At 54.4% G+C, this 24,521-nt stretch overlaps 10 protein-coding genes across 10 annotated transcripts; 6 read left to right on the top strand and 4 right to left on the bottom strand.

The window, feature by feature from the left end:
• Positions 1-50: 50 nt before the first annotated feature.
• M421DRAFT_101136 (uncharacterized protein) lies at positions 51-1,866 on the bottom strand (the record flags this gene model as incomplete). The annotated part of the gene is made up of 3 exons (XM_033586605.1): positions 51-186; positions 226-1,658; positions 1,798-1,866. The coding sequence occupies 3 exons, from the start codon at positions 1,864-1,866 to the stop codon at positions 51-53; spliced, it is 1,638 nt and encodes a 545-aa protein (XP_033448553.1).
• Positions 1,867-2,509: 643 nt separating this feature from the next.
• On the top strand, positions 2,510-4,303 carry M421DRAFT_420851 (uncharacterized protein). The gene is made up of 2 exons (XM_033592622.1): positions 2,510-3,522; positions 3,571-4,303. The coding sequence occupies exons 1-2, from the start codon at positions 2,703-2,705 to the stop codon at positions 4,080-4,082; spliced, it is 1,332 nt and encodes a 443-aa protein (XP_033448552.1). The 5' UTR covers positions 2,510-2,702; the 3' UTR covers positions 4,083-4,303.
• Positions 4,304-6,050: 1,747 nt separating this feature from the next.
• On the top strand, positions 6,051-8,164 carry M421DRAFT_158096 (uncharacterized protein). Its single transcript, XM_033587639.1, has 3 exons — positions 6,051-6,561; positions 6,727-6,811; positions 6,860-8,164. Exons 1-3 carry the CDS (start codon positions 6,396-6,398, stop codon positions 8,073-8,075), a joined length of 1,467 nt encoding a protein of 488 aa, XP_033448551.1. The 5' UTR covers positions 6,051-6,395; the 3' UTR covers positions 8,076-8,164.
• A 1,022-nt stretch (positions 8,165-9,186) lies between these two features.
• M421DRAFT_420849 (SGS-domain-containing protein) lies at positions 9,187-10,927 on the bottom strand. The gene has a single exon (XM_033592621.1). The coding sequence runs from the start codon at positions 10,803-10,805 to the stop codon at positions 9,657-9,659; it is 1,149 nt and encodes a 382-aa protein (XP_033448550.1). The 5' UTR covers positions 10,806-10,927; the 3' UTR covers positions 9,187-9,656.
• Positions 10,928-11,047: 120 nt separating this feature from the next.
• Positions 11,048-12,401, top strand: M421DRAFT_420848 (uncharacterized protein). Its single transcript, XM_033592620.1, has 2 exons — positions 11,048-11,577; positions 11,629-12,401. Exons 1-2 carry the CDS (start codon positions 11,473-11,475, stop codon positions 12,316-12,318), a joined length of 795 nt encoding a protein of 264 aa, XP_033448549.1. The 5' UTR covers positions 11,048-11,472; the 3' UTR covers positions 12,319-12,401.
• A 63-nt stretch (positions 12,402-12,464) lies between these two features.
• Positions 12,465-13,342, top strand: M421DRAFT_158060 (uncharacterized protein). Its single transcript, XM_033587638.1, has 2 exons — positions 12,465-12,761; positions 12,809-13,342. Exons 1-2 carry the CDS (start codon positions 12,610-12,612, stop codon positions 13,206-13,208), a joined length of 552 nt encoding a protein of 183 aa, XP_033448548.1. The 5' UTR covers positions 12,465-12,609; the 3' UTR covers positions 13,209-13,342.
• A 56-nt stretch (positions 13,343-13,398) lies between these two features.
• M421DRAFT_63226 (glycoside hydrolase family 72 protein) lies at positions 13,399-14,812 on the top strand (the record flags this gene model as incomplete). Its single annotated transcript, XM_033596052.1, has 2 exons — positions 13,399-13,570; positions 13,626-14,812. 2 exons carry the CDS (start codon positions 13,399-13,401, stop codon positions 14,810-14,812), a joined length of 1,359 nt encoding a protein of 452 aa, XP_033448547.1.
• A 1,642-nt stretch (positions 14,813-16,454) lies between these two features.
• On the bottom strand, positions 16,455-18,083 carry M421DRAFT_157975 (alpha/beta-hydrolase). Its single transcript, XM_033587637.1, has 2 exons — positions 17,743-18,083; positions 16,455-17,698 (listed from the first exon to the last, which is right to left on the bottom strand). Exons 1-2 carry the CDS (start codon positions 17,803-17,805, stop codon positions 16,568-16,570), a joined length of 1,194 nt encoding a protein of 397 aa, XP_033448546.1. The 5' UTR covers positions 17,806-18,083; the 3' UTR covers positions 16,455-16,567.
• Positions 18,084-18,426: 343 nt separating this feature from the next.
• Positions 18,427-21,384, bottom strand: M421DRAFT_63275 (uncharacterized protein; the record flags this gene model as incomplete). The annotated part of the gene is made up of 7 exons (XM_033596056.1): positions 18,427-18,909; positions 18,962-19,491; positions 19,543-19,786; positions 19,831-20,184; positions 20,234-20,476; positions 20,524-20,621; positions 20,673-21,384. 7 exons carry the CDS (start codon positions 21,382-21,384, stop codon positions 18,427-18,429), a joined length of 2,664 nt encoding a protein of 887 aa, XP_033448545.1.
• A 290-nt stretch (positions 21,385-21,674) lies between these two features.
• Positions 21,675-24,464, top strand: M421DRAFT_420845 (TFIIH basal transcription factor complex helicase XPB subunit). The gene has a single exon (XM_033592619.1). It carries the CDS (start codon positions 21,956-21,958, stop codon positions 24,356-24,358), a length of 2,403 nt encoding a protein of 800 aa, XP_033448544.1. The 5' UTR covers positions 21,675-21,955; the 3' UTR covers positions 24,359-24,464.
• The last annotated feature ends 57 nt before the right edge of the window (positions 24,465-24,521 follow it).

The following is a 24,521-nucleotide window of genomic DNA, read 5'->3' as shown; positions in this document are numbered from 1 at the left end:
TAATCTCTCGACTTCGGCAGATCCTAGCCTTGCCCTTGCTCTGAGCTACTTCATCCGCGACCTCGTCCGCTACCTGGCGCGCTTCCTCTGCCACGATGGCTGGACTCGACTCTCGGTGCACCCCGCGATGCCTCATGACGTGGTCCTGGCTGTGGCTCGGCATTCAGACGTCCGTTGTTCGGATCGCTCGATGGCTGTGTGCGCCGCAGTTCAGTCGGTCGATACGAGTCCGTCGCACCGCCACGCGGCGTATATCCGCCACGGTGTCCGGCAAGCAGACCGCTTCCCCTGCCACCACGCATGCCTCCTTTTGCCAAGTTTCTCTCTCTCGAGGTAGCTCGCTTCGGTCTGTTGTGTGCCAACCAATGCCTCTCAAAGAATTCCCGCTGCACAATCTTCCTTCTGTCTTGCATCTTGTGCACCACGAGCGGGCCCCTCGGATCCTCCCTGACCAGGATGACCGCCTTAGTGGGACCCTCCTGCTCTTTGCAGATACCCCTCAACATGGCCAGCAAACCCACAAGCTTCCTCAAAGCATCTTGGTGCCTTTCCTCCCAATTCTTGATCCGCTCGGTCGCGTCTTCCTTCTTGATGTACAGGATCTTGCCAGTCCCAGACTCGTAGCGCCCGGTGTACAAGTGCGTTGTGCGTCCAAACCACAATTGGTCCAGGCAGGCTACATTTGACTGGCCTTCCTCGCGCGGGCGCTCGACCTGCGTTTTCAGCTCCAGGAGCTGGTTGCCCGGGACGAAGACGCCCTTCTGCAAAACCTTGAATGGCGCGCGGTAGCTAAATTGCGGGCGCGTCATGAGATCCGGCTCAGTGGGAACCGGGGGCACGACGGCAGCTCCGGACTCGGAGGGCACGTTCGACGCTATTGCGACGTAGGCATCAGCTTCGAAGCGGCATACGACGCGCAGGGGACCCATGCGGTAGCGGATTGCGCGGTAGTGCGATGTTGCGTCTCTCATGTCTGGGGTGGGCGTGGTGAAGTGCTTTTCGAAGTTAAAGCCGTAGGATTTGCCGTCGCTGCGGCGCCAGAAACCGTCTTCGCGGCGGACGATGATGAGTGTGTTGAAGATCACGTATAAGTCTAGCCGAAAGGGGCCAACGGTTTTGCCTTGCACGACTTCGAGGAGTACACGGAGGTTGTTGCGGTCGGCAAGGATGTCACAGTCCTTGAGCGAGAGGTCTGGGTTCGAGAGGGTCATGGCGTTGAAGACGGCGGAGAACGGGTCGGCTGGTTGCCGTACGTAGTTGTAGTCGGTGGGATGGAAGCCTGCATCGCCTCGGACATTGTAAGGCATATCTTGCGGAGTCCACCTTGTGGGTGTGCCAGGGACATATATTGTATTGGTACCGTCAACAGTGCTCGACCAGTTGTACGAACATATGACCTCTGGGTCCTCGTTCCAGGTCACTTCCTGCTTGCAAGGTTCGAGATCCGGCGACAATATCTCTCGAAGGACAGGACCTCGCCGCTTGGACAGAACTTTATCTTTGCGCTCCTTCTTCCTTTTTTGGGCGAGCGTCAAGACTTTGGGCAGCGGTTTGGGAATGTCCAGTTCTCCTTCCTCAGACTCCGTTGCGATATCGACATCATCATCGTCCAGGTTCTCCACATCATCGTCTGGGGCAGTTTCATTAACTGAGCCAACCTGTTCAGTTTTTGGACCTCCAATACCGGTGGCGAACGTTGGATTGATGAGGCTGAGTAGACTTGTTTCTCGTTCTGTTCGTTGTCGGTTGGTTTCAGACTCGCCTGGAGCTGAGAATATCCCAATCCCACCTGCACACTGTGAATCTGAATCTAAACCCTGTACTCAGATTTTGAATGACCAAAGGTATAGCGCAAACTTTACTCATCTTCTGCAACGCTGCGACAAGCGCAAATTGCATACGCTTTCCAAATGAGGTGCTGCTGCGCCCAGATAGTGGTGGCAAGTTTGCGGCTTCTAGCAGCGCCCGCCGTACGGCATGCTGCAGCTTTTTCGCTTTTCTTAAAATGGTGGATTTCCGTGCTTGAGATAGAGAATCAGATAAAGGAAGCTGGTCGCGATGGCCAAGGGCAGGTAAATGAGCTACTGTGTGGCAGCGGACAAGAACGGTGCTATCACTAGTATCAAGGAAGCCACCAAGAAGAGGGGGTAAGGGTAGGGATAGATGCTGGGCTCAATAGAGTAGTCCTTGTTGGTGCACATCCAACGCATCGATAAATGAAGGCACGTGAATGGATGATGGAGATGGCAAAAGACGAGCGTGAAGTGGGAAGGCTTGGATTTAGCGCGTGGCGCTGATTGGTCAGTATCTCGCGCCACATGCTGTGCCACACATCATATTGAGCAGCAAATACGTCGAGATTGATAATGGCTCAGCGAATGTGGTGACCAAAAATTTAAATCTAGACCAATGTGATGGTGACTAACATCGCGATGTATATTCGCCGAAAGCCGAAAGCGAGTGTAAGCGGCGGCGCCTTCCCCTCACACGCTTTCGCCGTTGGTCGCCGCGAAATTCGAACCATATAACAATGCTGCATTTCATACCAACACGCTGTCATCTTGTGCATGAGATTTGACATTAAATCCTTGTGTTCGTCGTTGTTTGCTCGAGGACTATATATCGAAAGACTCCAACAATCAACTTTCACACGCCCCGCAACACGCGTCAACTCGTCACTCAGGATCGACAGCATCAGAACCATGGCATCTGGGTCAAGAGTACATCTTGAGGCATCTCAACAACCTCAGTACTTTTTCAAGGGCCTCACAACTGAAAGTGCGAACAAGACGACCGAACTACTACAGGTCAACCACGAGAAACACCACATCCTCTTCAACAAGTCGGGCTTCCACAACCACATCGCGCATCACCTTCTCACCCTTTTCGCACTAGGCGCAACACCAGAAGAGATACAAGATGGCTATGATACCAACGTCTCGTATCAGCGGCCGTCCGAGCCGTTGAAGGACTCCGCCATCGAGGACATGCATAACCCCGACCGATTCAAGACCTACCTTGAGAAGGAGGAGTACTATCACGACTTCCTTGTATTCTTTCAGAAAGAGATCGAGAAGAAAACCTGGCAGAAAGTGCTTAATGAGTACCTGTTCGCGCGGAACGAGCGGGCTGATGACCTGTTGGCTCGTCTGTACGCTGGCTTCCTGCATCCAATCATCCACATTGGATTTGGTGTCGAGTTCCAGCAGCCTGCCATCATTGCTGAGGGACTAGCACAGGCATGTGTGCACGACGATTGGATAAAGTGGTTATTCCTCGGCGTTGAAGAAGCGGCTGAGAAGAACAGAAGAAATGATGATAGAAAGACGATTGTACAATTGCTTGACGAAGTGAGGCAGGACGGAAAGCTGAGCAATGCTGCCCATTGGGAGGATGGGAACAAGATACGTGACGGCATCATGAAGAGGGCCCAAAACAAGATGATCGAAATCGCAAGCCAGTACACGATCCGAGAGGACGATAACCTGGAGGAGAAGACTGCTGAGATGATCAACGCCGCCGGTAAGCATGGCAAGTCTCCCGAATGCAACAGCGCTGACTATGGTTAAGTATACTTTACAGCTGCCGCTCAGCGACCGCCGCATCAGGTCAAGTTTGACTTCTACTACATGCACTGCGTCACCTCATCCATCTTCTTCTCCAACTTCCTCTCCTCATTCAACAACTTCCTCACACCCGCAACCAAGCGCCGCCTTCTCGAGTGGAAAGTCTGGAACGATATCATCATGTACGCATCACGACACTCACCAGCCCTTTTGCTCTCCGAGGTCACAGACTACACGCCAAAGGCAGATTCAGATTGGGACAGAATCATCCTGCGAGTCAACAAGCTAGAAGACGACGGTCACGCAAGCAAGGTCATCCGGGCACTAGCTAATGGCCAGAAATCATGCCAGCCGTACGAGGATAAGCCTGGCTTTGTCATCAAGGGTGATGCGTGGAGGAAGATAGGACACATGGCTATTGACTCTGTGGAGGCAGGTGAGCCACACTGGACTAGGAGCTGTGGATTTGATCAGGCGTGGCAGGATGTGCCGCTGAGGGATGGAGCGAAGCTGTGAGTTTGCTCGAGGACGGGAGAGACGTGAGGGGGCTGGGAAACCAGGTCGCGTGGACGCTGGAAGCACCAGAGAAGTGGCGAGGAAGCCCTTGTGCGTGTGTTGAGCTGTGCAGTACCATGCAAGGTACAGACTACGGGGGTTCCACAGGTGAGGCTGTAAGCTGCAGAGGATCAGGGTAGATATCGATATCTATGCAATGCAACAGATAAGTCTTGTGCGCAGCTCTATTGATAAGATGGCTGATTTTGTACAACCAATAAAGTGACAAGTATTTTCGTACCATAGCTCGCCTTAAGAGACGCTAGAACGGGCTACAAGCATGCATAGCTGTTGTACCTCTACCTGCTAGGTACATGACAGCGTGCAGCGCGTGTGCAGGCCACCACTTTGAGTCCCAGCTCTCAGGTCAGACCGAAAGCAAACTTGATCTCCCAATTACTTGCAGTAGGTACACCGCTGGTTTTGCGCAGCGGCGTGTAGTTGCTGACGTAGAAATGGGGCCTTGGAAATTTGCTTCCTTCTCGTATTGACATTGCCTCAGTCTTTGACAAGAGAACTAAGTCACGCTGCACATTGGATTTGCAGGTGAAGCTTTCTCCACCTCTTCAGCCGGCCAATCACATCATATCTGTACCTGAGCAGCGCCAGGATTCAAATGCAGGACGATTGTGCATAAACAGTGGGCCCTACGGGTGGTCGAAAGGAAATTAAATCGCGCTGCTGGGGGATCTAACAAGGACAACGAGGACGATGCTTACGACCGCGTTTACCTTCGGGATATTTCTTGACCCAGAGGCTCGTGTGCTCCGTTGCAGCATTTTCAGAAAAGTGAGCTGTGCCGGGCGGAAGCTGAGCCTTGAAGGCGTTGAGGACGAGGCCAATCACAGCCGATCTTCGCAACACTTCCACACGATAGGTGGCGGCTACAAGCGCGGGACCCTCACCTTGTGTGCCCCCAATCTCAGGAGGCGGCGGCAAGCCTATCGATAAGTTTGCTTCGTCACCGGCGGCTGAGACGGTTTGCCATGTCAGCGGCCATAACTGCGGACTCCTGCACGAGGCCACAACATCGAAGCCAACTAGACTCGACGCTTCGCAGGACGCCGTGCTCTATCATGTCGCACGGGCAGCGCCGCGCTGCCGCGTCGCCAGGCCCTCTTGGAGAGGTTCGGCGCAATCTCGTTAATGACAGACGGCTGGTTACGTGGAGGATGAAATGACTGGGGATGTAGTCTCAATTATGCAAAAGGGTACATTGCTCGCCGACTCGTCAAATACAGTGGCGAGCAATCAGCATCGCGACAGCAACAGTAGCATCAACAACAGCATGATGCATGTTGGCATGGTGTTCAGGCACGAAAAGGCGATTACGATGGCCTCTCGGCGCCATTCCCGAGCTACAATTGCGATGCGCCGTTAAAGCGGGGCCGATGACGCTCGTCTTCCAACGACGGGGATTTCCAGGTGCTGGAAATTGCGATGCAGAGCGCACGGAGTGCTCCCAAGTCGGGTGCCGGCTTCCTTTGACCTGTGCAACACCCGGCCGAATGCGCGGGTAAGAAACGAGAGAGCAGTAGGAGCCCGGAGCTGAGATTGCTGAGGGACGCGCCGGGCTGTGAGAGCGCGACTGGTGAAGCGTAGCGGTGCGTGAGGGCTGGATAACCTCAACGATTGCGGCGTACCGCTATACTGAAGCCCGACTGGCTTGTAAGGCTGTACGCGTGCTACCATTCCCGATTCACTACAACGAACCAGGCCTCCCTTACTGACATGTTTCAGCTTACTCTAAATGCGCTAGCGTCCGACGAGCATGGCATCCTTAGCCAACAGGACCACTCCCATCAGCGGGGCTGTCTGGGGTTTCACGTCCCTTGTTCTGAGCATTCCTTCATTTCTCTTAGAAAACACCGTATAGCCCTGGTGAGATCCGTTCGTATCCCCTCTCTTCCCTTCCTTCTTTCCTTCTTTGTTCGCCCTTACGGCTTGTCATTCTTTTGCCTTTGGCTGTGTCGCTCCTTTGCAACACCCACACTCGCTATCGATACCATCGTCAGTCTTTCCTGTGCATACCAATTCAAGAACAAGGCAACAGATCGGAAGTCCGGGCGGTTGAGGAAAGGATCCATTCATCCACAGTCACCAGTCACCACTACACGCCTGCCAAGAGTATCCTTCACTGGATATCCGCTCGTCATACTCGAACAGTAAAAAGAACAGGCTTTTAGAGAACACAACGGAATCGCTCTCGAAACAACAAATCAAGGACTACACTTCATATTCAGCCCCTGATATCGCCAACCGCCCATATCAACCATGAAGTCTACGACCACCTTCTCCCTTGCTGCGGCACTCCTCTCTGGATCCGCCGAGGCATTCTGGCGCATGCCCTGCCACTCCAGGACTGCGTTTCTCCGTCTCGATCCCATTGTCGACCCTGGTGTCGCATCCTCCCACGGACACGTCATTCACGGTGGTAGCAGTAAGTACATTTGACCCGCATATTTGTTTTGACCCACTGCATGAGCGGGATGGCTATTCTGGGGTTGCGCGCAAGCGTATAACCAAGGCATCCCTGACTTTTCATTCACGCCTGAGGCAGGGAATATGTCAAGGCATAAAATACAACTGCTGACATGGTAAACAGACTTTGGCGAATCGACTACCTACAAAGACTTGCGCGAGTCTAACTGCTCGTCTTGCCAGTTCCCTGATGACAAGTCCGCCTACTGGTATGTCATTCAACGAGATCTACGCGCCCTCTTACTGACATCGTGCAGGACACCCTCCCTTCACTTCGCCCACACCAATGGCAAGACTGAGGTCGTTCCCCAGATCGGTGGTATGCTCGCATACTACCTCTTGCTCGGCGACAACATCCAGCCCTTCCCCGAGGGTTTCGAGGTCCTCGCCGGTGACTCTCGCATGCGCAACTTCACTGGCGCCGTTCCCGACCCGCCAACATCGTCCTGGGCCGCTGAGGACATGACCCAGGAGTCGCTCATGCAGAAGTCTCTTGGCTTCAACTGCCTCAACTACAACCGCGCGCCCGAGGGCTCTCGTTACCGCCACTTCATGCCTGACAAGGACTTCCTTGACGCCAACTGCGCCAACGGTATCCGCGCCGAGATCTTCTTCCCCTCGTGCTGGAACGGTAAGGACGTCAAGTCCGATGACCACAAGTCGCACGTCGCATACCCCAACTTGATCGACGGTGGCAAGTGCCCCGAGGGTTACGAGACCCGTCTGCCCTCCCTCTTCTACGAGACCATCTGGAACACATACGCCTTCAAGGGCAAGTCTGGACAGTTCATCTGGTCCAACGGCGATCCCACTGGCTACGGTTACCACGCAGACTTCATCAACGGCTGGAACACCGATACCCTTCGCGCCGCCGTAAACGACTGCACAAACCTCTCCGGCCGTGTCGAGGACTGTCAGCACTTCACCAACCTGCAGACCGAGGCTGTGCAGGGCGAGTGCAAGATTGAAGACATCCCCACCGCGCTCCTCGACGATGACTGCGGCGGCCCGTCCAACGGACTCTGCGGTAACGTTCCCGTCCAGTACGGTCCCGAGTACGCTTCTGCCCTCCAGCCCGGCGCAACTGAGAAGCCCACCGGCGGCGTAAGCATCACCAGCGTCGCGCCCGTGCCCACACAGAGCTACGCGCCCGCCCGCTCCAAGAACAGCTACGGCATCAGCGTGTACAACGTCAAGACCTCTGCCATTCCCGGCCCGTATAACACTGACTCTCTCGAGGTCATCAAGCCCAGCAAGCCCGCTGTTGATGTCCCTGCGGCGCCCGCTGTTACTCCCAGCCCCAGCCTCGAGGATGCTGCGGATCCCGTTGCCAACATCATCAGCACCAAGATTTACACTGAAGGTGGCATTGTGTACGAGGTTGCGATCGAGGAGATCGTTGTTACGACCACTGTTGACTCTGCGTACCGCAGAAGACACGCTCACGCGCACCGTCGTCGTGCTATCAACTAGGCTTCACACGTCTAGTGTGTGGTTTGGCGATGAGTATTCTTGTCATAATACGGCATAGCCAGCGTTGCTTATAAAACTTCCTTCTCAGCGAGCGTAGCGCAGTGCATTGCATAGCGTGTGACCCCAGCACCCTGCACTCGCCGCGTTCAGCTCGTCTTCTGGCCTCCCCTATTGTGCATGTCTAGCGGGACGGTGTGGTTTTGGTATATAGCACAGATCTGTTGGATTGGTGGCTGCTTGCTTTCTTGGATGACCCCTTCACCCGTTGCTTGCTTTGTACCCTGGCTTGGCTTTCGGTTCTGCGGTAGAAGGCTGTGCCGGATACGCACGTGCTTGCTTTACACTCGATAGAAAGAAAGGGGTAGTGATGAACACTTGCGTTGCGCTTCTTATTGCTATCCGCTGTCTTTTGTTATGATATCCAATTCACGATGAGCATTCCACTTTATGCTTGCGTATACCTAAGCGTGTTGTTCCTATCGTCTTAAGATATCCTTTTGCGAAGTCCTGACCAAGTTGTTGGCGTCACAGTCGGATGCTACCTTATTAATAATGTCAAAATCATGTAACATCTCCAGTAGTGTACTCCAACTTCGCAGTAAGATGTGAGACGCTGGTCCATTATGCTGCGTAAGTTGTAGGGTAGTTCACGGTGTGGACGCTCAGTGAGCCGGTCCAGTCTTCCTCTTGTCCAATGTCTATATATCCAGGTTCTGAGTGTACAAAGACAGTGCCGAATAATCTGCTCGCTATACTTGAATCCGACGTTGACTTGCCCTGACCCATGGAAACTCGGGTTCATAGTGAGGTGAGGTAGTGTGTTCAAGGGGTCTGGTAGTCTGGCATCCGTAGCAATAGCGTGGAGCTAAGCCTCGCCGCAATCGACGGATGCGCAAGAAGCTTCCTCTTTGAGCGTAACTAATCATGTATCCAAAACTAGGGCCACATTGGGGGGAACATCTTTGTGATCATATAGCGTCCGTCAGGGTATGGTAGATGAGTCGATCTGGAGGTCGGTCGAGTCGTCTCAAGAGGGTTCTTTACATATTCGGACTCTTTGGAAGCATAAAAGCAAGAAGAAACCAATGAGATACTTCAGTGAGCTGTGGTGGTAAGCTTTCTCTGAATTGAACGGACACTGGGACCTGGAGAACCAAGGGCGTGGTAAAGCATCGATATCGTTGATCGTGCTACATAATGAGTCTCCTATAACACCATGCTTATGTGTAAATGCCCATGCTATGCAATGACGACTAGACCACCAAATGATTATGTCGTACTATCCTTTGACAAGCCGTTCTTCGAGCCAGAAGATCCGTCCTTATCAGCGTCAGACTGCTGCGGTTTGACTGGTCGGCGTTGTAATGTGTGCTTCTAGCCACCCTGACAACAGCAGTCCTTCCACTCCCCTGCCCGATTCTTGTATTGATGCGGCATACTGCCATCAAAACACAACGCGACTTCCTCCCCGACATTGCTATAAATGAGCTTCCGCTTTTGTGGAGCAGATGACGACGACTCCCGAGGCGTGGAGATTTTTGACCTGTTCAATCTGCGAGGTATAGAAGGCGCGACGGTCTTCTAGTATTTCCTCGCCTCCATGCCTTCGGGCGGCTCGGGCACGACGGTCTTGCTTCCCACGTTGCTCCAGTCTGTGCTGAGGACTGTACCGCCGCTCTCTTGGTAGGATTTCATCATTGCCCGCTGCTGTTCCGATGTGGCCCCGCTGTAGAGCTTCTTGAAGAAGTGACTGGTCTCATCGCCTTCAATCTCATCCTTGTCATCAAGATCTTCCGCGGCGAGCTTATCCCAGTTCTTGGCACCAGACTTGGATGATGTGGGGTATACAGGTGCGGAATCCTGGACTGACTTGCCAGTGAGGATGTGTTCAGGGATAGCCGACTTCGAGCCCTCAGCTCCGTCCACCATACGGTCGCCTTCGAGTGTCTTCCATTTCACGCCTTGTGATGCCTTTCTCAGGGTGATCTCAACCTTATTCGATGTGACGCGGAATTTCGATTCAGTAGGGTCGATGGGCGCATAAAGAGGGTCGACATTGAAGTTGTACTCTGCGCCAGCGCCCTCGACGGGGAAGGAGACTGATAATGAGTCCTTGTCAAAGTCGACTCTGACTTTGTCTTTTGGTGCACCCTTTGCCAGAATGTTGACAGTGACCGTATCGTTGCTCTGATACCAGTCGTCCTTGATCTTGTTGGCAGGAGTAGGTACGACTGGTTTGGGAGCTGCCGCAGGACTTGCCTCTGTATCCTCGGCAGTGGTTGTGTCCTGTGCGGTGCTAGGAGCCTCTAGGTCTGGCACGTCCTTCACCGTGACCTTCCTCTTCTCGTCACCCTCGGAGATCTCCTGTAGCTTCTTCGCGACCTTGGCAGTCCAGATGGGCAATGTCTTCTCCTTCTCGTCAAGCCTCTTCACGATCTCTAGAATGTGTTCGGCGTCGGCGTATCGTTCGAGGAAGAAGAGCTGCTGGGCGCGGCGAAATTGGGCGTCCTTGATCAGCTCTCGAGTAGCGCGTTTGTAGGCGAGGGCAACAGCGATTTCGGAGTCAGCGAGTGCTTCGGCGTACTTTTTGACACGCTGGTAAGCTGTAGCGCGGCCGATGTAGTATTTTACGGCGGCTGAATTCGACTTGATCGCGTCGGTGAAGTGCTGAATCGCTTCGTCATAGTTGCTGGCGCTGAGCGCAGCTTCGCCCTTGCGCGCGGCGTCCATGGCGGGGTAATCGGATTGGTGCAGCGAGCGTCTGTCGGATTATTGTAATTAACAATAGCGGTTGATGCAGAGAATGCAACTCGAAAGCTGATATAGCAGCCTAGTTTTATTGTAAAGATCGCGGTTTGATTTGTGAAAGGCAGCCATGGAAAGCTCTCGACGAACGATCCGGGGTCCATGCGCTAAGACCCCATTTGGCTAGCGTTCTTTGTTCTCTTCACTCGGGGCAGGACCGCGGCTGCCTCCACACATCATGTCCTGGTAATTGTTGCGCGAGACAGTGAGCTTGGAAGCCCGTCTCGATTGTAGGCCCACAGCAGGCCTAATGATCACTGTGTCGCGTTTCCGCGTTGAGATTGACAGATGCCAACACCGACAACTGCGCCGCAGTTGGGTGCCCGAGAGTAATACCACCAACGAACCACGGCTCTTTCCCAAGCGCCACCACAGCAAGATCCCAGACCAGTGTATTCGGGGATCACTTTGACGCCCGGGAGTACCATGAACGGCTGTCCCAACTGCTCAACCGACAGCGCAGGATCTCTAGTGCCCGCGAGGCACAGCAAATGAAACGCACATAAAGGAGTGAATTCAACAAAGACTGAGTGCAAAAGCCGTGACGGCTGACCTTGACCTTGACAGCCTTGCAACAAAGTACTCCGCAACCATGCTCAACTTCTTCTTTCTTGCCGCAGCACCACTTCTGTCGAGCGCACAGCAGATCCAGCAGCCGCTCAAGGAACATCGACCTGAACTTGTCATTCCGTTGAAGGTAAGGCCGCAGTATTTTGCAATGCTAAACGCTGTGCTAACACTTTCCGAGCTGAATGATAAGAGGACCTACACGTTTGAGTCTGCCCTCGACGGTACCAGACTGCTGTCCTCGAAGGCAGTTGCGGACATCGAGAGCTATCATGAGATCAATTCTCACCCACAGACAGTCTTGGTCAACATCCCGCTCGATGATTCCAGGCCAGGCAGTATGATCCTCGGTACCGTGGAGTCGAACAATGCTCGGATTCACCAAGACATCACGTGGACGGACACTTTGACGCCAGGCGAGCATATGCCAATCACTCATGTCGCCATTCGCAAAGGCGCAATGGTCTCCAAGGACGCATACTACACACGGCTCGCGCTGGAGACGCCCTACATCTCTCTTCCTGGCGAGATCTATGACATCCTTGTCCAGGCGACTAACCCCACACCTCACGAGCATGGTGATGGATCCGACAACGTTGTAGACTGTAGCGCTCTCGACAGGTACCCAGATCTGGTGCTTGGCCTGGAGCCTGAGACCGAAGAGGAAGAGGACGACGAAGAGGCCGAGGACAGGGAGATCGTAATTACACCCAAGCAATACGTCTTGGAGACTGGGGAAGGTCGATGCATACTATTAGCCCAGCGAGCTTACCAACGGGGTCGCGAAGAGGTAGTCCTTGGGTGGGCCGCAGTAAGAGGACGAGATTTGGTGCTGGACTGGGTCAATGAGAGAACAGGCTTTGGGAGATGAAGCTCAATCTGTCAAATCATGCAAATCACGATTAAATCACTACCTACATAGACAATGCTTACCTGTACATATTTACAACGACGAACAGCTTTGTGTCGATGGGTTGACAGCCTCGCCGTGCAGCACGTGCAAGCTGACCACGGGCTCTGGGCGCGGAAGTGAGGGCGGGCTGTCGTGTTTCAGGCCGCCGAACATTCTTGCAGACCTCACCTGCACGACACACAAGCTTCTCGCTCCCTTCCAAGGGTTGTGTAATAATTCGATACGAGATGCAGCCGGTATACGACGCGCATGCGGGCCTCTGCGGCTTGCCACTGCGCAGCTTGCCAGCTCGCCGCGCACTTTGACCAAGACACGAGCAGCCCCCCAACAATACGCCGACGCCAGATGGCAACAGCGCGAGGTAAATACCAAGTGCTGCTCGTGTGCATGACTCTGCTACAGTCGGTACTCGCAGGAATCTACGCTGCACTTTCTAATGTCTTGTCAGCGATTGCCAGTCTCAAATGCTCGGCGTTGCTGTCATTTCCCGGCTGTTCTTGTCTCGGATACCAAGCGCTGTCGTTGTTTCAGTCGCTTTCCCGTCTGTCAACCTCGCCCTCTCGGACTTGATTTTGCGCATTTATTCAACGAGGCTGTGCAGCAGCAGGGCGAACGCGCAACTGTGCTCCAACAAGACTCTTGTCAAGAAGGCGTTGTTGTCAGCTATTGGGAGGCTGCCCCTGACCAAGGCTGGGCGTATGCAAAGCGCGCCGCTCACCATTCATACCCGGGCCTTGGCCGCTTGGCCTGACCTCCCGCTGCGATTGCTGCCGCCACCCGCCAACACCGCAGGACTTGGCTTGGAGCCCGCCAGGCAAGACGATAAGGGTTGGCAGTTCCACATGTAGGATGTCGGGGCCTACCAAGACATTGGGGCTTCTGCTTCAAATAACTTTACTCCCGGACTCCGTTTTCTCTCTTTCAATGCCTTTTGTTTGACCGTCTTCAACCAAACCCGTTCCTCTTTACCAGTCACTCGTTAGACTCTCTTGCGCCTTCTATAGCATTTTAATTTCTCTTCTGTGTACGGTCAACGTCATGAAGCTCATTCTCCTTTCCGCGCTCGGCGCAGCTATCAGCCCAGTATTCGCCAGCGTTGTCGCTCGCCAGAGCGCATCAAAGGGAAACCTGACCCCAGTCACCGTTAAAGGCAATGCCTTCTTCGCCGGCAACAACCGTTTCTACGTTCGTGGTGTTGCCTACCAGCCAGGTTTGTTGTTCCACGACAGGAGACGGATGTAACGGCATTCATTAACATATGATAGGTGGTGCGGCTGATGCTAAGGACCCTCTCCTCGATATTGAAAGCCTCAAGCGCGATGTCGCCAACTTCAAGGACCTTGGAATCAACACCATCCGTATCTACACCGTCGACAACTCCAAGAACCACGATGAGGGTATGAAGATCCTCGACGATGCCGGCATCTACCTGGCTCTCGATGCCAACACCCCCGAGTACTCCCTCAACCGTGAGACTAACGCCACTCTCCACCGCTCGTACAACGATGTCTACCTTCAGTCCGTCTTTGCTACAATCGAGGCGTTCCATAACTACAACAACCTTCTCCTCTTGTTCTCCGGTAACGAGGTTATTAACGAACGCAACAACACCGGAGCTGCCACCTACATCAAGGCTGTCACCCGTGACATGAAGCGCTTCATTGGCAACACATCTCCCCGTACCATCCCCGTCGGGTACTCCGCTGCCGATGTTTCCGAGAATATTGAGGAGCAGGCTCTGTTCTTCAACTGCGGCACCGACGACGAGCGCTCTGACTTCTTCGCTTTCAACGACTACTCTTGGTGCGATCCCTCTAGCTTCACCCAGTCTGGCTGGGACAAGAAGGTCGAGCTCTACAGCAACTACAGCAAGCCCATCTTCCTCTCCGAGTACGGTTGCATCACCAACCGCCGTGACTGGGGTGAGGTCGCTGCTATCTACTCCACCAACATGACCGGTGTCTACTCTGGTGGTCTCGCTTACGAGTACACCGTCGAGCCCAACGGTTACGGTCTTGTCGAGATCAACTCCAACGGTGACATCGAGCCCAACGCGGACTTTGAGCGCCTGAAGAAAGCTTTTGCTGCCACAGACAACCCCACTGGCGCCGGCGGTTACCGCGAGAACGGCAAGGCCTCTGAGTGTCCTTCTGAGTCTGAGGACTGGGAGGTTAGCAGCAGTGTTCTGCCCGCTATGCCCAAGAATGCCGAGAAGTACATGTCCGGTGATGTCGGCCCAGGTCCCGGTCTTGACGGCGCTGGCTCCCACTTCTCTGGTCAGGCCTCCGAGTCCACCGCCACTGCCGGTTCCGGACAGCCCACTCGCTCTGCTAGCCCCAGCAGCAGCGGCAGCAGCGACTCCACCGGCGCTGCTCCTGGTATGGAAGTTCCTATCAAGATGATGGGTGTCGTTGGTGCTGGTGTCGTCTTTGGCGCTGCTCTGCTTTTCTAGATTGAGTATGCGTCGAGAAGTGGCTGTAGGAACTGCATTGAGTGAGCAAAAATACCCGTAGCATAGTGTAGAGGTGTGCTTTACGTAGTTGGAGTTTTTCTCATCTGTAATCTTAACCAAATTTGGCATGTAGTATTCTCATAGTCGACCATTGCGCGGCGTGACTGCTTTCTACCTTCCTGTAACATTCAACAGTTTGTGACTGAGCTTCCGAAGTAGTTTCCGCGGAATGCGCGAGCACAGCTAGCAACACACCTGCACGACATTCTACACTCCTAGCTCTCTCAAGATATCTAACACTACTGTATCAATACATCACCTCTAGGATGACAGCGATGGCTTTGAAATATTGTTGCTGGTGGTGGTCTATTCTCACGTAGCGCATCGCCAGTTTCTACTCATGCCACGTACAGAGTCATTTTAGTTGCCCAAATGTGATCATTCGCCTCCCAAGCTGCATGCATAGTAGCAGGGATGCCTCGTCTGTACATGGATATTGGAACTTTGTTCTAGCGATGATATCACTGCGGGTTGGTTTTCCCACTCAAGACATGTGCCATGAAACAGTCACTGACTTGTAATGTTGGTTTGCAGCACATGCGTTCGCTCTCGTCATTCTGCATAGTGTCCCACAGATGCAGCTTCATGGAAATCCTTAGACTGCTTAGAGACAGGAGCGGACTGACGCGAAATTCTGCCTCTCCGTCCTTGAATCCTGCGCAAAGGCCGATCTGGTCGCTGTCCACTTTGCCAAAGTCACCGCAGAGACTATCGCCCGCCCAAATCCGCGCCTCGTATCATGACCATAGCGGACCGTACGCGCCGCTCGTAAGCTCTTTGTATCCCCGCAATAATCATTACTAACATAACTGCAGTTGTCGAGCCCCAATTGTGCCCTTCACGCCAACCTTGCGCCGTCAACATACTCTAGCATGTGCAAGTTCGCTAAGGAATTTAGCAAGCCGTCCTGCCTTTTCCTCCACCCTCAGCCGGAGAATGAGTATAAAGATAGAATCACTATGCTGGACAGGAGGCCCCCAAAGAAGAGCAAGCACTGAGGTTGACGAGGGGATGGGAGAGACGTATGAGTCGGGCATATTAAAGAGAGTAGTCCTACCAATATCAGATGCGCTAGAGTTATAGTTAGATTCCTTTGATAATTTTAGGATCAGAGTTAAGACTTGCGTATCAAGACATGTAGCGAACGTGGAGCGCGGTTGCACACCATTCCGGTTCTGTTTCGGGAAGGCATGAGAATGTATCTTACTGTTCGAATGCCCTTGTTCGAACAACTGCTGGAGGCGAATGCTCCGAAAGCGAATCTCGGTCATCAAGTGTCATTACCCCCATCGTTCTTGTATGTACCACCAAATCCCCTATATAGCATATACACCCAAAGAAAAATGGTTCACACCATCACTCCCGTCTCCCGCTTTGCTCGGCCATCCAGCAGCCGCCGGAAGCACTCCTTGATATCGCTTGCCAGCTGCACCGGCGCCTCCCAAGTGGGCATCTCCGCAACATCCTGATGTCTCCTGACCCATTGGATCGGCCATGACGACGCACCCCACATCAGCGGTGTCGAAGCGCCGTGCGTTCGGAAACTGCTAATGCCCAGAGGAACAGTGCAATACGCGTTCGAGGGATTCGATGTCTCGATGTGCGCTCGCCGCAGCCAGCGGAGCCCGGCTTCAGCGCCTGGGAGCCACATCCTGGAAACGATGAGTATGCAGTGAGAAGGGGAGGAAGGACGACTTACATCATTGTCCAATTCAACACGTCTGTCGGGCTCCACGCTCTCCTCTCCCCAGCAGTCTTGCCCGCGCCGCCATTCAGAGAAGCCCTCGCTGTGTGATCCGAGCGCACGCACTCGTGTCCCGCGGCCTCGTACTCCCGGTCCTGAATCTCCAGCTCCCCAGGATCCAAGAATGGCGATCGCGGCCGGACAGCCAGTGGGGATGCGGGGCCTTGCGTCGCGATGAGATCGAGGAGGACCGCCAGCAGTCCCGCGGGCGAATCGCACAGCGAAAACGCAAGAGTCTGCGGCCGGAGAGAGAAGAGCTGGTGCATGGCTGGCCCGAGCGGTCGTCCGATCGCCGTCGGCTGATCTAGCAGTTCCGAGGTGGTGACTTCTGAGGGCGTGTATCCGAAGCTCACTGCTGGATACCGGGCCTTGGTGAATCGCGCCAACTGCCACTTGGTCCAGGCGGTCGGTTGCGACCTCATTGCCGGCGCGGTAAAGACGGGGTTCCACGTATGCAGTCCCAGCACTCTGCCTGGCTCTGTCAAAGCTAGAGCTTTGGCGACTTCGAACCCCCAGCCCCCTGAACAGACAACGTACTCGTCATACCCCAGTCTCTGCATCAGCGCCCCAAAGACCCCGGCCGCTCCCGAGGCGCCGAAGTCTGCTTCTTCGCTCGCGTCGCTGAACCCGAAACCCGGTATGCTGGGGCATATCACGTGGAACGCTAGCTCGTCTTTGGCGTCTGTGCCGTCTGTCGGAGTGGAGTTGGGGTTCACGAGCCCATCAATAATACGCTGGATCTCAATGAAACTCCCCGGCCACCCATGGATATACAGCAGTGGCACAGCGTTGACGCGGGACGAGCGGGCGTGCACGAAGTGCGTGCGAATCGGTTTCCGCTCTTGTCCTTCGCTTCCCGGGGGAAGTGTTATGAGCGTACGGAACTGAGGGAGTCTTGTGTTGAACTGCTCTTCCTGTTTGCGCCAGTCGTACGCTTCGAGCCAGTGGTCCAGCAATGGTTCCAGAGCGCTTTTGGGCGTGCCGAGTGCCCACTGTTCGGATGAAGTGAGCACTGCGTTTTCCTTGGGGAGGCGCGTGATCTCTAGTTTCTGCTTCGTTCGGTCCAGATAGCGGGAGGAGACCTGCTGGAGTTAGGAAAGAGATGCGAGATAGGGAGTTTACGTACGTGCATGCTGTACGGCACGATAGCGTCTATTTCCTCTTGTATCGTTTGCATTGTGCGGGCCATGGTGGGTGGTTGCCAGGCACAGCTACGTTACTGGGGAGGTAAAGTTTGGTACTAGACGGTCACATAGCGGGTACAAAACTCAGGGGACAAGCGACAGGGGAGCGCGAGGGCGTCCCCAGTTTATGGGAACTGATGGTCAGAGAAGCTATAACGCACCAATGTAGCGTCTCGACCATGGAGAAGTGCTCAAAAAAGCAAGGCATTTCCAGATGCAGTAGGGAACTACTGTAGTACGTCAGGCATGCATGGAGCGTGCGCGTACTTACAACACGGTAACGTCGAAGAATAGGGTCTAGATTGTATATTTAGTTACTTCGTGTATGCTGATTCGTTGTGTCATCTCCAGTGACGGTTTGTCGTTCGATATTATGCAGAGCTGTCGCCACCCTGTGGCTATGCACCGCCACCCCGTCGATTTTTAGGGTCCAGCGATCGACATACAGATTACCGGATTGAGTGCAGGAAGCGAGACCTGGTCCAGGAACACCAATCAGCGGGTGCAGCCAACGAATACCGAGTGACTTCAGTAGGCTCGCCAGGCTCGGCCGACCCGTCGTTACTCCCGGGGGCACCCCAGACCAGCCATCTGCCGTGGAGATACACCTCGCAAACGACAGCCTACTACACATCTCTGACACCCGTCTGGGCGCCATTACCCCCCGCGCCTCTCCCTGCTGGCGGCGGCGTAGCACTTCCCGGCACTGCACGTCCCAGGTTCAGACTCCCAATCCGCTGCACCAGATTGCTTCCGACAGCATCCACAGCCCCTCTCGGTGCAAGCAGACTCGGCGTTTGGCTCTCGCCCTGCTGCACCCTAAACAAGCGGATGCTGGTGTTATTCCATACGCCCGCGGTGCCCTTGGCGACTACCATTTCACTGGCGAACACAAAACCCCAGAGCAGGGATTCGTACCAGCCTAAAGATAGGGTAGACCATTCGAAAAGGTGCACGCGGATTGGTGAAGGCTCAATGCTGGGGATCGTGGTGGATTTGATGGTGTTGAGGGCGGTTGTTGTGTCGGTGCTGGAGTCGAGCAGAGGGGTCAGGGTTTGGATGAGCATGAGTGTGGTGTGTAGAGGGAGCTCGCTGAGCCAGGACTCGAGCTGTGACTTGTTAGCATTGTGCACGTCAGTTGGTGGAAGAGATGGAGCGTACCCATGTGACTGATGGCGTGAAAAACTCGTTCGCACCAAAATTGGGTACTGCGCTGATGCTGGCCAGGCTTGTCATGCTGTTCTGGCGTGAGAATGTGGGTTGTCCGACTGGCATCTTCCCCCGCGCTTTCTCGGACATGCCGCGTAGTTGTAGAGGGACAGACTCATCTACAGAAGAGGCTATCGATGCGCTACGCGATGCACCGCGCGAGCCATCAGGCGGTGGCTGTACTGGTGACCTCGGAAGCGGCAGCGGGGTCGTCTCCTCAGCATCAGAATCGTCTTCGTCGTCGCTGCCAATGGCGAAGGCACTATTTTCTTCGGGCACATTTCCCAAAGAAGGCGTGCGTGCAGCTGTAGGACTTCGCAAGCTGTCAATGGACGTCTGCCTGGATAGCTCTGCTCCATTGCCCTCTTTGCGCAGCTGATTCTGGCGCTCAATCTCTTCTTGTCCGCTCTCGAGTGTGAAATCTCGTAGTACCTGGAACTTCTTCTTTGACCGTATAATAGCGTACACCAAGTTGGGGTTATCTAAGGGTTATCAGCAATTGAGCATCATGAGTCTATTTGGCCGGCACTTACGCCCATACTGGTGCTCGACCATTGCGTTGATCGCTTCGAGCAACGAATGCAGGAGGGTGTGGTTGTTGTCGTTAGCCAGCAAGAAGCTAGGCGATGACATGGACGCGAAGAGCTGGAGCAGCTTCGAGCTTGGGGCGCGTCCGAGATTCTGCACGTAGGCAGCTATGTTGTTCACAATAGCAAGCAAAGCCGGATATATGGGTTCCAGCTTGCCCTTGCCCGTGGTGAGCAATGTGTAGATAGACTGCAATGGTCAGCTAATGTCAGTACACGCGTTGGCAGACTTACCGTGATGACGTAGTCGGCATAGGTACCGTGGAAGTTCGGTATCCTGATGCTTGGAGGTAGTGACTCTTGTCCCTCGAAGACCTTGTTCAAGCTCTTGCCGAATTGAGGCTCGACGCTCAAGGTCTGCAGCACGAAGACGCACATGCGCACAAGACCTTGCTTGGAAGGATCGTTGCGCTGATCGATTGCATAGTACAGCACTAGCACCACAAAGTCATGGGCCCTGTCTGTATCGATGATGAAAGAGCGGAAGCGCTTGTTGCACTGAAGAGCCTCCCAAAACAACATGATCATCTCCGGCGCCCAAGTCAGCGACTTGTGGCTGCCGGGTAGGTATGTTGTGTTCGCTTGGAGCTATCTCTTGTCAGTTTGGAGCAGGAGTGTCGTGGAAGGGTCGACGAACAGGCTGATTCAGAATCCTAGTCATGCCATCAACGAGGAACTGGAAGTCCTGTGGGCGGTGCAGACGTCCAAGGAAATGTCTGAAGAAGTTCTTCGGCGCAGGTCCATTGCCGGCCTCAGGTATTGGGTACAGTATCAGCACCAGAAGTAGTTGTAAGCAGTAGGTGACCAGAATCTGTCGTTGGTCCTTGAACACTACGTGGTCGTACGGGACGCGCCATGTTGCAGGGTTGTATTTGAGTGTCTGCAAAGGATCAGTACGAAGTGCACAAGACGGAGTATAAGACCTACTGTATTCAGCATCGAGCAGAGAACCGATAGGACAACCTGCTTCTCTGGACAAGTTGCCATGTATGTGATGGCTCTGACTCCCTTCACTGGTAGGATAGCTGCAGTGTGTCAGCGTTGCGTTGTGCTGTCGGGCTGAAGGCTCAGCATACCTGCTGACATGTACATGGACTTGCTGGCAAAGGCGAGCAGCAGCCTCAGTATCTCTGTCCTGTTGCTCTCCAACTCCTTCGTCGAGGCCACGGGTGTGTTGCAGCCAACGCCGCTCTGCCATATGGCGTATGAGACCTTGTTCTTGCCAGCCGGCACCTTCGGCAGCGTAAACTCGGAGAAGAACAGCAGGTCGATCAGCGTGTCTATGATCTCCTCGGCAAGCGGCTTTGCCTTTGTGAACTCGGGCTCAGCCTCGGTCGGCGTTGGGTCGGGGTCAGACTCGTCGAAGATGACCTCGCTCTTCAGCAGCTGGGCCCGCCGACTGCGCTTCCGGCGCTGGGCCCAGAAGAAGGTGTCTTCCCACGACTCCAGGTGGTCGGCCTCGTACACGAAAGGCAGCAGCCGTGTGAGGACCCGTATGCAGTTGAGCGCATCGCGTTCGGGCGCGAGGTCGGGGTCGGGGAAGGAGGGGTGGTTGCGCAGGACAACGAGACGCGAGGTGACGGCGAGGATCAGCGTCTCGAGGTTGGCGAGGTTGTTGTCGCGCGTGCGCCGTATGTCAGCGGGCGAGAAGAGCGAGAAGACGTCCTCGGTGCTCTCGGGCAGCTCCCAGAAGCCGGTCCAGTATTCATCGTCGGCGGGGATCTGCTTGGGCTCCGACAGGCGGAAGATGCCCTGCTTGAAGGTGAGTTTGGAGTCGGACGCGCCCATTGGAATGCATGTCACGGCTTCATGTGCGCATGGGGGCAGGTTGCATGTGTCGTATTGGTGCTGTCGCGGGAAACACCTCGGACCGTTGACGTCGGCGTGCAAAGCAAGGCAAACGCCGCCTCACGTCTGAGCCAAGCCCTCACATGTCAACGCGTCCAAGACATTTCACCTAACATGGTGCCAGAGTCATCGAGTCTATACAGCAGTGCCGCGATAGGAATCTCTGCAAGAGTCATCGTTGGAGCATCGCGTTGCATAGTCGCTGCGCCACAATGATGAAGGGTAGGCCCGCGTTGAGGCCTAGTCGTTGCGCCACAATGGTGAAGGGCAGGCTCTCGCTGACGTAACAATTAGTCCATTGATTGATTACCAGGCATCTCGCGCCACCAGCACGCTTCACATTGCACCCTCATCTCTCCCGTCCACAGCACCGTTACCGTCCAGGTCCCGCTTGCGCGCACACTCGCCGCCATCCGTAGCACAATCGCCAAAATTCGGGTTCACATGCACCGCCGTACATAGCGTATATCCCGCGTTCCAGCGCGCCGGCAGCGCGCAACGGTCCTCCACTATGCCGCCTAAACGCAAGCTGCAGACGGCGGCGGAGGCCGAGGCCGAGGATGCGTACGATGACGGAGACGTTGGGCCTATGAGTGACCAGGAGATGTTCGACACCCTCAAGGACCAGTTCGATGTCAAAGCTATGACGAAACGGGCACGGGCAACGCAACCAAGAGATGCAGCTGCCCATTTGTTCAGGAAGTCTGATCAGTCGCACGCGCCTCTGAAGCCGGACCAGCAGAATCGGCCTCTCTGGGTCAACGACACAGGCGGTATCATTATCGAGTCGTTTCACCCTCTCTTCGACGAGGCGCAGGACTTCTTGATCAATATTGCTGAACCTCAGTCGCGTGTATCGAAGATGCACGAGTACCAACTTACCACACACAGTCTGTTCGCTGCCGTCAGTGTCGGTCACTCAAGTCAAGAGATCATCGACAAGCTCGACAAGTACTCGAAGACAGCCCTGTCTGACTCGCTCATCCAGTTCGTGGAAAAGTCCACCTCAGCTTTCGGCAAAGCCAAGATTGTCTTGAAAAAGACACTTTCGTTCATCGAAAGTGAAGACCCGACCATCCTGAACAAGCTCCTCCGTGATCCCATCGTGGCCGAGTGCAGGGCAGACCAGACTGACGGCCTCATCAAGGAAGCCGCTCCGAAGATAGGTCAAATGGCTATTCCTGGTACCAAGCTGGCTGCTGGAGCCAATCAAATCGTACAAGCATCTGGCGCAGAGCCAGCGCCTGCAGAAATGATTGCAACGTTGCGAGAAGACGATGATGATGACGAGATAGCCCAAGTGCACTCCTTCCAAATCAAGAGTGATGAAAGGGAACGAGTTGTAAAGCGCTGTCGAGCCATAGGTCTCCCTCTAACGGAAGAGTACGACTTCAACAACGACATGAAGAATCCCAACCTCGAGATCGATCTGAAGCCGCACGCCCAGATCCGTTACTACCAGGAGAAGGCTCTGAGTAAGATGTTCTCAAACTCCCGAGCGCGTTCAGGTATCATCGTTCTGCCGTGTGGCGCAGGTAAGACTCTTGTCGGCATCACAGCAGCATGTGGTGTCAAGAAGTCGGTCATCGTTCTCTGTACAAGCGCCATGAGTGTCGTCCAGTGGAGAGCCGAGTTTATCAAATGGTCGAACATCAATCCAGAAGATATTGCGGTCTTCACAGCGGAGAACAAAGCCGTATTTCCCCGCAACGCTGGCATTATCATCAGCACATATTCCATGATAAGTACCGTTCAAAAGCGATCGCACGATGCCGAGAAGGTGATGAACTTCATCAGGGAGCGAGAATGGGGTTTGTTGATTGCTGATGAAGTGCATGTCGTGCCTGCCAACATCTTCAAGAAGGTCACATACCAGATTGCGTCTCACGCAAAGCTCGGACTCACCGCTACGCTGCTGCGAGAAGACGACAAGATTGACGACCTTAACTTCCTCGTCGGACCCAAGCTGTACGAAGCCAATTGGCAGGAGCTTTCAGAACAAGGTCATATTGCCCGAGTGCAGTGCGCTGAAGTATGGTGTCAGATGACGCCGGAGTTCTACCAGGAGTGGCTTAAACCGGCTTCACTGCAAAAGCGAGCACTGCTGTCGATCATGAACCCACGAAAGTTCCAGGCGTGCCAGTTCCTCATCGACTACCACGAGTCGCGAGGAGACAAAATAATAGTATTCTCGGACAACGTCTACGCCTTGGAGAAGTACTCCCGCAAGCTCGGCAAGGCGTACATTTACGGAGCAACGCCACAAAACGAGCGCCTCCGCATTCTCGAGAACTTCCAGCACAATCCACTTGTCAACACCATCTTCCTCTCCAAGATCGGCGACACAAGTCTCGATCTCCCAGAAGCCACTTGCCTCATCCAAATATCCTCGCACTACGGCTCGCGGCGACAAGAAGCGCAACGCCTGGGCCGCATTCTCCGTGCGAAGCGCCGAAATGACGAAGGCTTCAACGCGTTCTTCTACTCACTCGTCTCCAAAGACACGGACGAGATGTTCTACTCGTCAAAACGGCAAGCGTTCCTCGTCGACCAAGGCTACGCCTTCAAAGTCATCACGCGCCTTGAGGGCATCGAGAAGCACGAAAACATTGCCTTCAACACACCCCAGGACCGTCGCGAGCTGCTTATGGATGTCCTGCTTGCGAAGGAGGAGGACGCCAAGACTGAGAATATCCAGGGCGATTCGTTCGGCAGCAACTACGCGAGCACCATGGGAAAGAAGAAGAAGAAGGGCGCCGTGAGGAGGACAGCGGGCGCGTTGAGCGAGTACTCGGGTGGCCAGGATATGGCGTACCTGGAGACGAATAAGAGCAGGAACAAGGAGCTGAAGGGCGTCAAGGGTGTCAAGAACTCCTTCTTGAAGGGCTTGGCGAGGACCAGTGGGAAGAAATAGGCGCTGGTAGTCGGGACTTTCCCCTTGCCAGGACCAGATGTATCTGTATGCAAATTGTACACTGCCATTTCGATCTTCAAGGATGTGGATCGTATCACTTTTCATCAAGCTCTCAAATTGTCTCACCCGTGACTTCACTCCGATTCTGTCCTTCTGGAGAAAA

This window comes from Didymella exigua (assembly GCF_010094145.1).
Source record: "Didymella exigua CBS 183.55 unplaced genomic scaffold M421scaffold_14, whole genome shotgun sequence".
NCBI lineage: Eukaryota > Fungi > Ascomycota > Dothideomycetes > Pleosporales > Didymellaceae > Didymella > Didymella exigua.
Note: the sequence above shows the minus strand (reverse complement) of the source record. Positions and strands in the feature narration are given on the sequence as shown.